The following is a 15,558-nucleotide window of genomic DNA, read 5'->3' on the forward strand; positions in this document are numbered from 1 at the left end:
ATATAGTATCCCCTTGTAGGGATATACCTAAATTTATCTGTTCTATTGGTAGACATTTGGAAGTTTCTAGTTAGGAGCTCTTTATAAATGGTACTGCTAAGATCAATCTTATATATTTTCAGTTGAACATAAATGTATATTTCTGTTGGGTGTGCATAACCAGAAGGGGAATTAGTGGGTCATAGTTATTATTTATAACTTTGATTTTTTTTACTGTAATTAAGAAAACACTGAGTGTAGAATGTAAGTGATAATTAAATGCCCAGTTTTTCCCTTTTTCAGAAAATAGAAGCAAGAGTGTCTGCTGATGAGGACCTCAAACTTTCTGACCTTTTAAAATATTACTTAAGAGAATCTCAAGCTGCTAAGGTAACTGTATTGTTAATTGTTGGTTTTTTCTCTTTTTTATTGAATTTATTGGGGTGACATTGGTTAATAAAATTACATAGGTTTCAGATATATAGTTCTATAATACATCATCTGTATATTGTATTGTGTGTTCACCACCCCAAGTCAACTCCTCCTTTCATCACCATTTAACCTTCCTATACTCTCTTTTACCTCCCGCCAATCCCCCTATTTCCCTCTAGTAATAACTATACTGTTCTCTGTGTCTATGATATGTTTTTGTTGGTTTGTTTTGCTTAGTCCCTTTACCTTTTTTACCCAGCACCACAACACCCCTCCCCTCTGACACCTGTCGGTCTCTCCTCTATCTGTGAGTCTATTTGTTTTGTTTGTTACCTTGTTTTGTTCATTAGATTCTACATATGAATGAAATCATGTGCTACTTGTCTTTCTCTGACTGGCTTGTTTCATTTAGTGTAATATTCTTCAGGTCCATCCATGTTGCTACAAAAGGAAACATTTCCTTCTTTTTTTCAACCAAGTAGTATTCCATTGTGTAAATGTGCCACAGCTTTTTTATCCACTCATCCGACACCATTTATTGAATAGACTATCTTTACCCCAGTGTGTGTTTTTGCCTCCTTTTGTCATGTATTGACTATAAAGGTTTGGATTTATTTCTAGACTCTTTTTTTTAAGATTTTATTTATTTTTAGAGAGAGGGGAAGGGAGTAAGAAAGAGAGGGAGAGAAACAAGAAACATCAATTTGACTATTGAGAACTGGCCAGGAGGCATAGGAAGATACACTTTGCCTCCTTGCACAACCAAAAGAAGGACATTAGCAAATTTAAAAACAAAAAATAACCAGAACTGTCAGAAAATTGAACTGTATGGAAGTCCAACAACCAAGGAGTTAAAGAAACATTCATTCAGACTTGTAGACGGGGTGGAGAGGACACAGAGTGAGGTGGCGGGTAGAATACTGGCCCGTCCCATATTTGCAAGGATAAATCAGGAGGAACAACTGGGGAGTGAGGCAGACCATGCAACTCAGGGTACTAGCCAGGGGGAATAAAGCCTCAAAATCTCTGACTGTAAAAACCTGTGGGGGTTGCAGCTATGGGAGAAACTCCCAACTTCACCGGAGAGTTCACTGGAGAAACCTACAGGGTCTTAGAACTTACACAAACCCGCCGACCAGGGAATCAGCACCAGAAGGGCCCAATTTGCTTGTGAGTAGTGGAGGAAGTTAATGAAAGCTGGCAGAGAGCCCCGCAAGCAGTATTGCTCTCTCTCTGACCCCTCCCCAACAGATAGCGCCATGACAGTAGCCAGGTGGGTTGTCCCACCCTGGTAAATACCTAAGACTCTGCCCTTTACAACATAACAGGTGCGCCAAGAAAAGGAAATATGGCCCAAATGAAAGATCAAATCTACAAAAATAGAATGAAGCGATGAAGAGATAGCCAGCCTATCAGATGCAGAGTTCAAAACACTGGTAATCAGTATGCTCACAGAATTGGTTGAGTATGGTTGCAAAATAGAGAAGTGAAGGCTATACAAAGTGAAATGAAAAATATACAGGGAACCAACAGTGAAAGGAAGGAAACTGGGACTGAAATCAACGATTTGGAGCAGGAAGAGGAAATAAACATTCAACTGGAACAGAATGAAGAAACAAGAATTCAAAAAAATGAGGAAAGGCTTAGAAACCTCCGGATCAACTTTAAACATTACAACATTCAAATCATAAGGGGTGCCAGAAGAAGAAGAGCGAGAAATGGAAAACTTATTTGAAAAAAAGAATGAATGAGAACTTCCCTAATCTGGCAAGGGAAGTAGACTTCCAGGAAGTCCAGGAAGCTCAGAGAAACCCAAAGAAATTGGACCCAAGGAAGCAGACACCAAGACACATCAGAATTACATGACCCAAGATGAAAGAAAAGGAGAGAATCTTAAAAGTATCAAGAGAAAAGGAGACAGTTACCTACAAAGGGGTTCCCATAAAGCCTATCAGCTGATTTCTCGGAAGAAACCTGGCAGGCAAGAAGGGGCTAGAAAGAAGTATTCCAAGTCATGAAAGGCAAGGACCTACATCCAAGATCACTGTGTCCAGCAGAGCTATCCTTTAGAATGGAAGGACAGATAAAGTGCTTCCCAGATAAGATCAAGTTAAAGGAGATCACCATGACCCAGCCCTTATTATATGAAAAGTTAAAGGGACTTATCTAAGAAAAAGAAGATAAAAACTATTAACAGTATAATGACAACAAACTCACAACAACTGAACCTAAAACAAAAACAAGTTAAGCAAACAACTAGAACAGGAACAGAATCACAGAAATAGAGATCCCAAGGAGTATTGTCAGTGGGTGGTGGAAGCAGGAGAGTGGGGGGGGAAGTTACAAGAGAATAAGTAGCATAGAAAATAGACAGGGGGAGGTTGAGAATAATACAGGAAATGTAGAAGCCAAAGAACTTATATATATAACCCATGGACTTGAACTAAAGGAGGGTAATGCAGGTGGGAGGGGGTGTGCAGGGTGGAGGGGAATAAACGGAGGGAAATGGAACAACTATAATATCCTAGATTGTGGGCCAGGTCCCCACTTAGGGATGTGTAGGAGGCAACTGATTGATGTTTCTCTCCTCTCTTCCTCCCTTCCCCTGTCTAAAAATATAAATAAATAAAATATTTAAAAATATAAAATAAAAAATGCAGTATGCATGGGTTTGGATTTATGGCAGACCTGCCACCATGGGCTCTCATAGTGCCCCGTGCCAGAGCAAACTGTGGCCTTGAACCATTGCTGATCTCTGCCAGTAGGCTGTAGGCACTGAAGCAATTTACACAGTAGGAAGAAGTATATAACTGGTTTGTGGATACTTGTTTTGTATCCTGCAACTTTACTGAATTTATCAGTTTTGGTAGTTTTTGAGGAATCTTTGGGGTTCTCTATATACAGTATCATGTCATCTGCAAATAATGGCAGTTTTACTTCTTCCTTTACAATATGGATGCCTTTTTTTTCTTCTTGTCTGTGGCTAGGACTCCAGTACTATGTTGAATAAGAGTGGTGAAAGTAGACATTCTTGTTTTGATCCTGATCTTAAGGAAAACACTTACAGTTTTTACCCATTGAGTATGATGCTGGCTGTGGATTTGTCATGTATATGGTCTTTATTACACTGAGGTATTTTCCCTCTGTTCCACTTTGCTGAGAGTTTTTAATCATAAATGGGTACTGGATTTTATCAAATGTTTTTTCTGCATCTATTGATGTGATCATGTGGATTTTATCCTTCATTTTGTTTTCATGGTGTATCACGTATCATTGTTTTGTTTTATGGACTTTTCTTTTTCTTAGATTTTAGAGAAAAGGGAAGGGAGGGAGGGAGGGAAGGAGGGAGGGAGAGAAACATCATGTGAGAGAGATACATCTCTCAGCTGCCTCTGGCACACTCACAGCTGGCGAACTGGCCTGCAATCCAGGCATGTGCCCCAACCGGGAATCAAACCAGCGACCTTTCAGTTTGCAGGCTGGGACTCAATCCACTGAGCCACACCAGCCAGGGCTAAATGAACTATTTAACAAAAAGCCTTGCTTTAAAGGTTGTTAGACTTGCTCTGACTGGTGTGGCTCAGTGGATTGGGTGTTGCCCTGCAAACTGAGAGGTCACCGGTTCAATTTCTAGTCAGCGCACAGGCCTGGGTTGTAGGCCAGGTCTCCACTTGCGGTGTGCAAGAGGCAACTGGTTGTTGTTTCTCTTGCACATCAATGTTTCTCTCCCTTTCTTTTCTTACCCCTCTCTGAAAATAAATAAATAAAATCTTTTTTTAAAAAGCATTGTTAGACTTAAGCTTGTTAAAGATGATTTATCTCTTGATTTTATATTATATTTTGAAGTGGAAAATTTTTTTCTCATTTTAGAAATTGTAGGTCAGGGAACCCCACATAATAGTTTCCTCTATAAACTTCTGATACAGTATAATCTAAAACTTTTTCTTATGAATTTGATAATATTTATTTAGATAAAATGTCTGCAATAACAAAGGTAAAACCCCAAATAATAGTTGTATAGCTAAATGATTCCTAATTTGGTCTATATAGGTCCTCCACTGAAGGTGAGAGAAGACTAAAACATATGAGTTTAACAAGAACATCTTAAAAGCACAGAAAACTTAGTAACTCAGATACCACAAAATCAACATTAATTAATGAATTGAGACATTGCACATAAATTTTCCATTTGATCAGTGATACTTTGAAGACCATTCTTTTATGTCTTATCAAATTATAAATAGCCCTTCTAACTTTGAGGACTTAGGTACTTGCAAATATAACATCCATATGAAATTATTTTAAATCAGATTCTGTCTTATGAGTGATTTACATTGGATGGGCCAGGATAAAATTGTTTACTTTTTAAGACTTTAAATTCATTATTTTGTAATAATAATATGTAGCTGTTAATAGATAACTTTTTAGAATGGAACATGGCTTTAAAAGTAAATCCATATTTTACCCTAGCTGGTGTGGCTCAGTGGATTAAGCACCAGCCTGCAGGCTGAAAGGTTTTTGGTTCGATTCCTGGTCATGCCTGGGTTGCTGGCCAGGTCCCCAGTTGGATGTGTGCAAGAGGAAACTGACCTGTGTTTCTCTCACATGTTTCTCTCCCTCTCTTTCTCCTTCCTTTCCCCTTTCTCTAAAATAAATAAATAAAATGTTAAAAGTAAGTCCACATTTTCTACAACCACAACAAAGAATTGAAACTTAATGGTAAGAATTAAAACTACAGTGAGGTATCACTATACACCTTAATTAGAATGGTTAAAATGAAAAAAAATCTCAAAAATTATAGCAACTGGAACTTTTATACACTATTAGTGGAAATATGATACAATACTTTGGAAAAGTGTCACCATTTCTTTAAAAATTAAACATAGACTGCCCTGTGATCCATTCATTCTCATTTAGGTATTTGAAAGCATGTGTCTTTACATATGTTAACATCAGCTTTATTTGTAATAGCTGAAAACTGGCAAAAACAACCCAAAAGTTCACCAGCAGGTGAGTGGATAAATAAATTGGGATATAGCTGTATAATTGAATGTAACTCAGCAATAAAAAGTAATGAGCTACTTAATCATACAAGCAACAACATGGATGAATCTCAAAATAAAAGATTGTGAAAGAAGTGAAACAACAAAGAACATAGTTTGCACTAGAGTTCACTCTTAGTGTTATACATTCTATGTGTTTTAACAAGTGTGTGACAACATGTATCCACATTATAAGTATCATACAGAATAATTTCACTGCCCTAAAAATCCTCTGTGCTCCAGTCTATTCATCCTCCTTCCCCTAACTCTTGTTTGTCTTTTTTAAATTGTCTTCATAGTTTTGTCTTTTCCAGAATGTCATATAGTTTGGCCTTTCTACATTGCCTTTTTTTTCACTTAGCAATATGCATTTAAGTTTCCTCTATGTCTTTTCATGGCTTGATATCTCATTTCTTTTTAGCACTGAGTAATATTCTGTTGTCTGAATTTACCAAGTTTATTTATCCACTGACCTACTGAAAGACATCTTGGTTGCTTCCAGGTTTTGGCAATTATAAGTAAAGCTGCTATAAATGTTCATGTGCAGGTTTGGGGATGCACATAAAATTTCAACTCTTGAATAAATACCAAGGAACACAATTGCTAGCTCATATGGAAAGAGTGTGTTTAGTTCTGCCAAACCATTTTCCAAAAAGGCTGTACCGTTTTTTGCATTTCCACTATCAATGAATGATTGTTCTTGTTGCTTCACATTCTTGTCAGCATTTGGTGTTGTCAGTGTTGTGTATTTTGGCAATTCTAACAGATGTGTGATTTTTGTTTCTTTGTTTGTCTTAATTGATTTTAGAAAGAGAAACATCAATTTGTTGTTCCACTTAATCTATGCATTCATTGGTTGATTCTTGTACATGCTCTGACCAGGGAGGATAGAACCCACGACCTTGGTGTATCGGGACAACACTCTAACCAACTGAGCTACCCGGTATCTCATTGTTTTAATTTGCATTTGCCTGATGACATATGATGTGAATGAAGTGTCTTTTCACATATTTATTTACCATTTATGTATCTTCTTTGGTGAAGTGTCTGTTTTAAAAAACTGGCCTTTAGCTTGTCCATTTTTTAATTGAGTTTATTTCCTGTTGTTGAGTTGTAAGAGTTCCTTGTAGCAATCCTTTATGAGGTACATCTTTCATAAATATTTTGTCTTTGTTCTGTGACTTGTTTTCTCATCCTCTTGATAGTGTCTTTTGCATAGCAGAAAATTTTAATTTTAATGAAGTTCACCTTATCAATTACATCTTTCATAGATATGTCATTGGTGTTACTGTAAAAAGTCATCACTAACCCTAGCTGGTGTGGCTCAGTGGATTGAGTGTAACATGTGGACCAGAGGGTCACTGGTTCAATTCCCTGTCAGGGCACATGTCTGGGTCGCAGTGGGTCCAGGTTGAGGGTTGGGAAAGGCAACCACACATCAATATTTCTCTTATCTCTCTTTCTTCCTCCCTTCCCCTTTCACTAAAAAATAAATAAAATCTTTAAACATAAATTTTAAAATGTCATCACCAAACCCAAGGTCATTTGGATTTTCTCCTATGTTATCTTCTAGGTGTTTTATAGTTTTGTTTTTTATATGTAGATCTGTGATTTACTTTAAGTTAATTTTTGTATATGAATGTCCAGTTTTCCCAGCACAATTTGTTGAAAAGACTAGCTTTTCTCCATTGTATTGCCTTTGCTCCTTTATAGTCAGCAAATATCAGTTGACTGTATTTTTGTGGGTGTAGTTCTGGGCTCTATTCTGTTCTGTTGATCTATTTGTCTATTTTTTTTCCACCACCACACTGTTTAGGTTGTTGTAGCTTCATAGTAAGACTTCAAGAAGATAGTGTCAGTCCTCTGACTTTTTCTGCTCCCTCAGTGTTGTTGGTCATTCTGTGTCTTTTGCCTCTCTGCATAAACTTTAGAATCCTTTTGTTGATACCTACATAAAAAGTTTTCAGCTATTACAAATATAGCTGATGTGAATCTGTAACTCAAGTTGGAAAGAACTGATTTTGACAATATTGAGTCTCCCTGTCTATCAACCTGGAATTATTCTGCATTTATTTATTTATTTTTAAAGATTTTATTTATTTTTAGAGAGGGAGAGAGAGAGAGAAAGAAACATCAATGTGCGGTTGCTGGGGGCCATGGCCTGCAACCCAGGCATGTGCCCTGACTGGGAATCGAACCTGCGATGCCTGGTTCACAGCCCGCACTCAATCCTCTGAGCTATGCCAGCCAGGGCCATTTATTTCTTTATTTAAATGTTTGTATTTATTAATTTTAGAGAGAGAAACATCAATTGCATTCATTGGTTGATTCTTGTATGTACCCTGACCAGGATCAAACCTGCAACCTTGGCTCATAGGAATGATGCCCTAACCAACAGAGCCACCTGACCCTGGCCTCTCCATTTATTTAGTTCTGTGATCTCTTTTATCAGTTTTGTAGTTTTCCTTATATAGATTTTGTATATATTTTGTTAGATTGATACTTAAGTATTTCATTTTCTAGAGTACTGATGGTATTTTTTTTTAATTTCCAGTTTTACTGGCTCTTTGCTGATATATAAGAAATCAGTTGACTTGTATATTTTGTTATATCCTTACAGCTTCATTATTCTCATTTATTAATACAGGAGTTGTGATTTTTTTCAGCTTTCTATATAAACAGTCATGTCATCCGTGAACAAAGATGGTTTTATTTCTTTCTTCCCAATCTGTATACATCTTATTTCCTTTTCTTATTGCATTAGCTAGGATTTCCAATACGATGTTGAGAAGGAGTGGTGATATGAGACATGCTTATCTTCCTAATGTTAGTGGGAAAGCTTATAATTTCTCCCCATTATGTGTGATGTTAGCTGTGATGTATTTTGTAGGTGTTCTTTATCAAGTTGAAGTTCCTTCTATTCCTAGTTTGCTGAGACAGTCAATTGATTGTTGACAAGGGTGCTAAGACTGTTTAGTGGAGAAAAGAAAAGACTTTCAACAAATGGTATTGGGACAGCTGAATAGTCATGTGAGAAAGAATAAAGTTGGACTTTTTCCTTCTATCATTTATAAAAATGTACTAAAAATGGACCAAAGACCTAAGTGTAAAACCTAAAACTGTAATATTTTTTTTTCACTTTTTAAAAAAATATTTTATTTATTTATTTATTTATTTATTTTAATTTCAATCATTGTTCAAGTACAGTTTTCTGCCCCCTACTCCCATTCCAGCCCCTCCACCCAACCCTCCCCCCTTCCCCCCATTACCCCCCACCCTTAGTTTTTGTCCATGTGTCCTCCAAATTTGTTCCTGTAATCCCTTCCCATTCCCCCCTGAAATTCCCTCTTCTCTCCCCTCTGGCCACTGTCAGACTATCCCCTATTTCAGTGTCTTTGGTTATATTTTGCTAGTTTTTTGTTTTGTTTTGTTTTGTTGTTTAGATTCCTGTTAAAGGTGATATCATGTGGTATTTGTCTTTCACTGCCTGGCTTGTTTCACTTAGCATAATGCTTTCCAGCTCCATCCATGCTGTTGCAAAGGGTATGAGCTCCTTCTTTCTTTCTGCTGTATAGAATTCCATTGTGTAAATGTACCATAGTTTTTTGATCCATTCATTTACTGATGGGCATCTAGGTTGCTTCCAGCACCTAGCTATTGTAAATTGTGCTGCTATGAACATCGGGGTGCAAAGGTTCTTTTGTATTGGTGTTTTAGTGTTCTTAGGATAGAGTCCCAGCAATGGAATTGCTGGGTCAAAAGGCAGATCCATTTTTAGTTTTCTGAGGAAGTTCCAAACTGCTTTCCATAATGGTTGTACCAGTCTGCAGTCCCACCAACAGTGCACTAGGGACCCCGTTTCTCCACATCCTCTCCAACACTTGTTGTTTGTTGCTTTGTTTATGATGGCCATTCTGACTGGTGTGAAGTGGTATCTCGTTGTGGTTTTAATCTGCATCTCTCTGATGGCTAGCGATATTGAACATCGCTTCATGTGTCTTTGGATTTTCTGTATGTCCTCCTTGGAGAATTGTCTGTTCAAGTCCTTTGCCCATCTTTTAATTGGGTTACTTGTCTTCTTAGAGTGGAGTCGCGTAAGTTCTTTATATATTTTGGAGATTAAACCCTTGTCTGAGGTATCATTAGCAAATATGTTTTCCCATACAGTTGGTTCTCTTTTTATTTTGATACTGTTTTCCTTAGCTGTGCAAAAGCTTTTAATTTTGATGAGGTCCCATTTGTTTATTCTTTCCTTTATGTCCCTTGCTCTAGGAGACAAGTCAGTAAAAAAGTTTCTGCGTGAAATATCTGAGATTTTCCTACCTACGTTCTCTTCTAGGACTTTAATGGTGTCACGCTTTATATTTAAGTCTTTTATCCACCTTGAATCTATTTTTGTATAAGGTGTAAGTTGGTGCTCGAGTTTCATTTTTTTGCACGTAGCTGTCCAGTTCTCCCAACACCATTTGTTGAAGAGGCTATTTTTATTCCATTTTATGTTGCTGCTTCCTTTGTCAAATATTAATTGACCGTAGAGGCTTGGGTTTATTTCTGGGCTCTCTGTTCTGTTCCATTGGTCCATATGCCTGTTTTTATGCCAGTACCAGGCTGTTTTGATTACAGTGGCCTTGTAGTATAGTTTAATGTCAGGTATTGTGATTCCTCCTACTTTAGTCTTCTTTCTCAAAATTGCAGCTGCTATTCGGGGTCGTTTATGGTTCCATATAAATTGTTGAAGTGTTTGTTCTATGTCTGTGAAATATGCCATTGGTACTTTAATCGGTATTGCATTGAATGTGTAGATTGCTTTTGGTAGTATGGACATTTTAATGATATTAATTCTTCCAATCCATGAACACGGTATATGTTTCCATTTGTTTGTGTCCTCCTTGATTTCTCTCCTCAGTGTTATGTAGTTTTCTGAATACAGGTCTTTTACCTCTTTGGTTAGGTTTATTCCTAGGTATTTTATTTTCCTTTTTGCTATTTCAAATGGGATTTTTTTCTTGATTTCTGCTTCTGCTGTTTCATTGTTGGTGTACAGAAATGCCTTTGATTTCTGGATATTGACTTTGTATCCCGCTGTTTTACCAAATTCATTTATTAGGTCAAGCAGTTTTTTGGTGGAGTCTATAGGATTTTCTATGTACACTATCATGTCATCTGCAAACAGTGACAGTTTTGTTTCCTCCTTTCCGATTTGGATTCCTTTTATTTCTTTTTCTTGTCTGATTGCTGTGGCTAGAACCTCCAGTACTATATTGAATAGAAGTGGTGAAAGTGGACATCCTTGTCTTGTTCCTGTTCTTAGTGGAAAAGATTTTAATTTTTGCCCATTGAGTATAATGTTGGCTGTAGGTTTCTCATATATGGCCTTTATTATGTTGAGGAATGCTCCTTCTATTCCCACTTTACTGAGTGTTTTTATCATAAATGGGTGCTGTACCTTATCAAATGCTTTTTCTGCATCTATCGATATGATCATGTGGTTTTTGTCTTTGCTTTTGTTTATGTGATGTATTACATTTACTGATTTGCGTATATTGTACCATCCTTGCATACCTGGAATGAATCCAACTTGGTCATGGTGTATGATCTTCTTAATGTACTGTTGGATGCGGTTTGCCAGTATCTTGTTGAGGATTTTAGCGTCAATGTTCATCAGCGATATTGGCCTGTAGTTTTCTTTCTTTGTTGTGTCTTTATCTGGTTTGGAATTAAGATGATGTTGGCCTCATAAAAAGAGTTTGGGAGTCTTCCATCTTTTTGGATTTTTTGAAATAGTCTGTGAAGGATAGGTGTTAGTTCTTCCTTAAATGCTTTGTAGAATTCTCCTGTGAAACCATCTGGTCCAGGGCTTTTGTGTGTTGGGAGTTTTTGGATTACTGCTTCGATTTCTTTTGCTGTTATTGGTTTGTTGAGGCTTTCTGCTTCCATTTTATTGAGTTTTGGAAGGTTATATTTTTCTAGAAATTTGTCCATTTCATCTAGGTTTTCAAATTTCTTGGCATACAGCTCTTTGTAGTAATTTGTTACAATCCTTTGTATTTCTGTGGTATCTGTTGTAATCTCTCCTCTTTCATTTCTGATTGTGTTTATTTGGGTTTTCTCTCTTTTTTTCTTGATGAGTCTGCTTAAAGGCTTGTCGATTTTGTTTATCTTTTCAAAGAACCAACTCTTGGATTCATTGATCTTTAGAATTGTGCTTTTAGCCTCTATGTCATTTAATTCTGCTCTGATCTTGGTTATTTCCTTCCTTCTGCTTGCTCTGGGCTGTCTTTGTTGTTGTTCCTCGAGTTCTTGTAGACGTAGGGTTAGGTTGTTTGTTTGAAATGTTTCTAACTTTTTTAGGTGGGCCTGTATTGCTATGATCTTCCCTCTCAGGACTGCCTTGGCTGTGTCCCATAAGTTTTGGGTTGTTGTGAGTTCATTTTCATTTGTTTCCAAAAACCGTTTGATTTCTTCCCTAATATCATTCTTGACCCATTCATTGTTTAATAGCATGCTGTTTAATCTCCACGAATTTGAGTGTTTTGGGTTTTTTTTCCTTGTGGTTGGTTTCTAGTTTCAGTCCCTTGTGATCCGAGAAATTGCTTGGTATGATTTCAATTTTTTTGAAATTGTTGAGGCTTGTTTTGTGTCCTATCATGTGGTCAATCTTTGAAAATGTTCCATGTACATTTGAAAAAAATGTGTATTTAGCTTCTTTGGGATGGAGGGTTCTGTAAATATCAGTAAAGCCCAGCTCGTCTAGGGTATTGTTCAATGCCACAATATCTTTGTTGATGTTTTGTTTGGAAGATCTGTCCATTTTTGATAGAGGGGTGTTAAAATCCCCCACAATAATTGTGTTGCTGTCCATATCTTTCTTGAAGTCCTCTAAGATTTTCTTTATGTATTTAGGTGCTCCTATGTTGGGTGCATATATATTTACTATGTTTATGTCTTCTTGGTGAATTCTTCCCTTGAGTATTATGAAATGACCTTCTGGGTCTCTCTTTATGGATCTTCTTTGGAAGTCTATTTTGTCAGATATGAGTATTGCTACCCCGGCTTTTTTCTCCTGTCCATTTGCTTGGAAAATTTGTTTCCAGCCCTTCACTTTCAACCTGTGCAGATCTTTTATCCTGAGGTGGGTCTCTTGTAGACAGCATATGTGTGGGTCATGTTTTCTTATCCAATCAGCTATTCTATGTCTTTTGATTGGAGCGTTTAGTCCATTTACGTTTAAGGTTATTATTGATAGGTACTTATTCATTGCCTTTTATGTACGTGTGATCCTCTCTCACTCCCTCTTTTCCTTTCTTTCCTTAAAGCAGTCCCTTCAGCATCTCTTGCAGAGCTGGTTTAGTGGAGGTGTATTCTTTTAGACTTCTTTTGTCTGAGAAGCTTCTTATTTGGCCTTCTATCTTAATTGAGAGCCTTGCTGGGTAAAGTAGTCGTGGTTGCAGGCCTCTGGTTCTCATTACTTGGATTATTTCTTGCCATTCTCTTCTGGCTTGGAGTGTTTCCATTGAGAAGTCAGCTGTTAGCCTTATTGGGGCCCCCTTGTATGTTACTTCCTTCTTCTCCCTTGCTGCCTTTAAGATTCTCTCTTTGTCTTGAAATTTTGCCATTTTAATTATGATGTGTCTTGAGGTGGGCCTCCTTGGGTTCCTCTTGATTGGGACTCTCTCTGTTTCCTGTATTTGTGTGACTTTTTGTCTCATCAAATTAGGGAAGTTTTCCATCATCACTTGTTCAACTAGGTTTTCTATCCCTTGTTCTTCTTCTTCTCCTTCTGGTATCCCCATTATACGGATATTATTACGTTTCATATTGTCTTGCATTTCTCTTAATCCCTCTTCATTCTTTCTGAGCCTCTTTTCCCTTTCTTGCTCTTTCTGGGTGTTTTCTTCTATTTTGTCCTCTAGCTCGCTGATCCGATCTTCTGCTTCATCGATCCTGCTTTTCATTCCTTCTACTGTGTTCTTCATTTCAGAGATTGTATTCTTCATTTCCTCTTGGCCCTTGTTGAGAGTTTCTATTTCCTTTTTTATGCTGATGTAGTTTTCATTGAGTTCATTGTAGCTTCCCTGTAGTTTCTCGTAGCTCATTGTGAGCTCATTGAGCTTCCTGACAATCACTGCTTTGAATTCAATATCTGATAGTTGAATTGCCTCTGTTTCATTTAGCATTCTTTTTGAGGCTTCCTCCTTTCCTCTCATTTGGGGAGTATTTCTTTGTCTTCCCATTGTTTGTGAGACTCTTCTTGTTCACCTCAGCTTCTTATATTGATCTGTTCTGGCTCCCTCGGTTTATGATGTGAACTTCTTTAGTAGAGTAGCAGTGAGTTTCAGTGGTACTGTTTCCTTGACCCCCCAAGCTCGCTGGTCTTGGGCTGTTGTTTAAGTTGGCTTTGTGTTTGCCTTTGGGTTCTGATTGTTGTTGAGTCTTTCTTTGATGGTTCCTTCCCGCCAGCTGGTTAAATGTGGGTCACTCTGTCCACCACCTTCTATATTTTGTTGTGCTGGTGAGGGCAGGTTGTGTTGAGGCTGGTTCTTGATGCAGCGATCTGTTCTTTGTTCTTTCGGTTCTGCCACAATCCTTGGTCCTCTGTTCTCAAAAATGCTGAAATATGTTGGTTGCTTGCCTTTCCACTCCAAAGATCGGTCAGGACTCTCTCCCCTGAGCAGAGGAAAGCCAAATCTGCTCCTTCCTACTCTGACGCCATCTTAGATCTGAATATTTTTTAATATTTTTATTTACTGATTCATGAGAGAGACAGACAGTCATCAATCTGCCATTCCACGCATCCATGTATACATTGGTTGCTCCTCATGTGTGCCCTGACCAGAGATCAAACCTGCATCCTTGGAGTATCAGAGTGCTGCTCTAACCTACTGAGCTACTTAGCCAAGGACTAAAACTATAATATTTTAAAAGAAATGCATAAACATAAATTTCTGTGACCTTCAATTAGGCATTGGTTTCTTAGAATGATACCTGAAGGGCAGCCAAGAAAAAATAATAAACTAAGACTTTAATAAAGTTAAAAAACTTGTGTGTGGCAAAGAACACTATCAAAAAAAGTAAAAGGGCTCTGGCTGGTGTGGCTCAGTGGACTGAGCACCAGCCTGCAAACCGAAGGCTCGCTGGTTGGATTCCTAGCCAGGGCACATGCCTGGGTTGTGGGCCTGGTCACCAGTTGGGAGTGTGCTCGAGGCAACCAATTGATGTATCTCTCACGCATCAGTGTTTTTCTTTCTCTCTCCCTCCCCCTCTCTCTAAAAATAAATAATAAAATCTTTTAAAAAAATTTTTAATTAAAAAGAAGAAAAGTAAAAAGATAATCCACAGAGTAGGAGAAGATATTTGTAAATCATGTGAGTCCCTCTAAGTGGCTGCAATCCATAATATATAAAAAACTCTTGTAACTTGATAAAAAGGGAAATAGCTCAATTTTAGAAATGGGCAAAGAACTCAAACATTTCTCCAAAGAAGATACAGTTAATACCTAAAAAGATACTTAACATCATTAGCTATCAGGGAAATGCCAATCAAAACGACAGTGATATATTATTTCACACTCTCTAGGTAGCTTTAATCAAAAAGAAAGATAAGTGTTGACAAGGATGTGGAGAAGTGGGAACACTCATACAGTGCCACCACTTTGGAAAACAGTCTGGCAGTTTCTCCACAGGTTTAACGTAGAGTTACCAGATGTAATTCCAATCCTAAGTAATTAGATATAAAAAAGTTTTTAAAATCATCATAATTAATAAATAAAAGAGAAATGAAAACATGTCCACACAAAAACTTGTACACAAATGTCCATAACCGCATTACTCATAATAGGCAAAAGGTAGAAACAAACCTAAAATGTCTATTAGCTGATGAATGGATAAGTCAGCATGGCAAATTCATACAATGAAATATTAACAGACAAACTGGGAACTTTATGCTAAATTTAAAAAGCCATACACAAAAGGCCACGTATTGTATGATTTCATTTTTTAATAAAATGTCCAGAATAGGCAATTTTATACAAACAGAAAACATTAATATTTGTGCATGGGGGTTAGGAATGGAAAGTGACTGTTAATAGATATGGGACTTCTTTTGA

General features: G+C 37.3%; 1 protein-coding gene, 1 long non-coding RNA gene and 1 other non-coding gene across 4 annotated transcripts in view; 2 read left to right on the top strand and 1 right to left on the bottom strand.

Annotated features, from left to right (window-relative positions):
* Window positions 1-15,558, top strand: part of SNX6 (sorting nexin 6) — a 68,122-nt gene that overhangs the window by 42,854 nt on the left and 9,710 nt on the right. For both annotated transcript variants that reach the window (XM_028506600.2, XM_028506599.2), the window contains one exon: window positions 283-369. In XM_028506600.2, the coding sequence (XP_028362401.1) occupies window positions 283-369 (87 nt within the window). The remainder of the gene's footprint in view (window positions 1-282; window positions 370-15,558) is intronic.
* LOC118501341 lies at window positions 2,585-15,292 on the bottom strand. The gene is made up of 3 exons (XR_004903976.1): window positions 14,941-15,292; window positions 8,014-8,018; window positions 2,585-2,598 (listed from the first exon to the last, which is right to left on the bottom strand). It is a non-coding gene; the product is annotated as an uncharacterized LOC118501341 (long non-coding RNA).
* On the top strand, window positions 3,075-3,206 carry LOC114493680. The gene has a single exon (XR_003684292.1). It is a non-coding gene; the product is annotated as a small nucleolar RNA SNORA42/SNORA80 family (small nucleolar RNA).

The sequence above is a fragment of the Phyllostomus discolor genome, chromosome 1 (assembly GCF_004126475.2).
Source record: "Phyllostomus discolor isolate MPI-MPIP mPhyDis1 chromosome 1, mPhyDis1.pri.v3, whole genome shotgun sequence".
NCBI lineage: Eukaryota > Metazoa > Chordata > Mammalia > Chiroptera > Phyllostomidae > Phyllostomus > Phyllostomus discolor.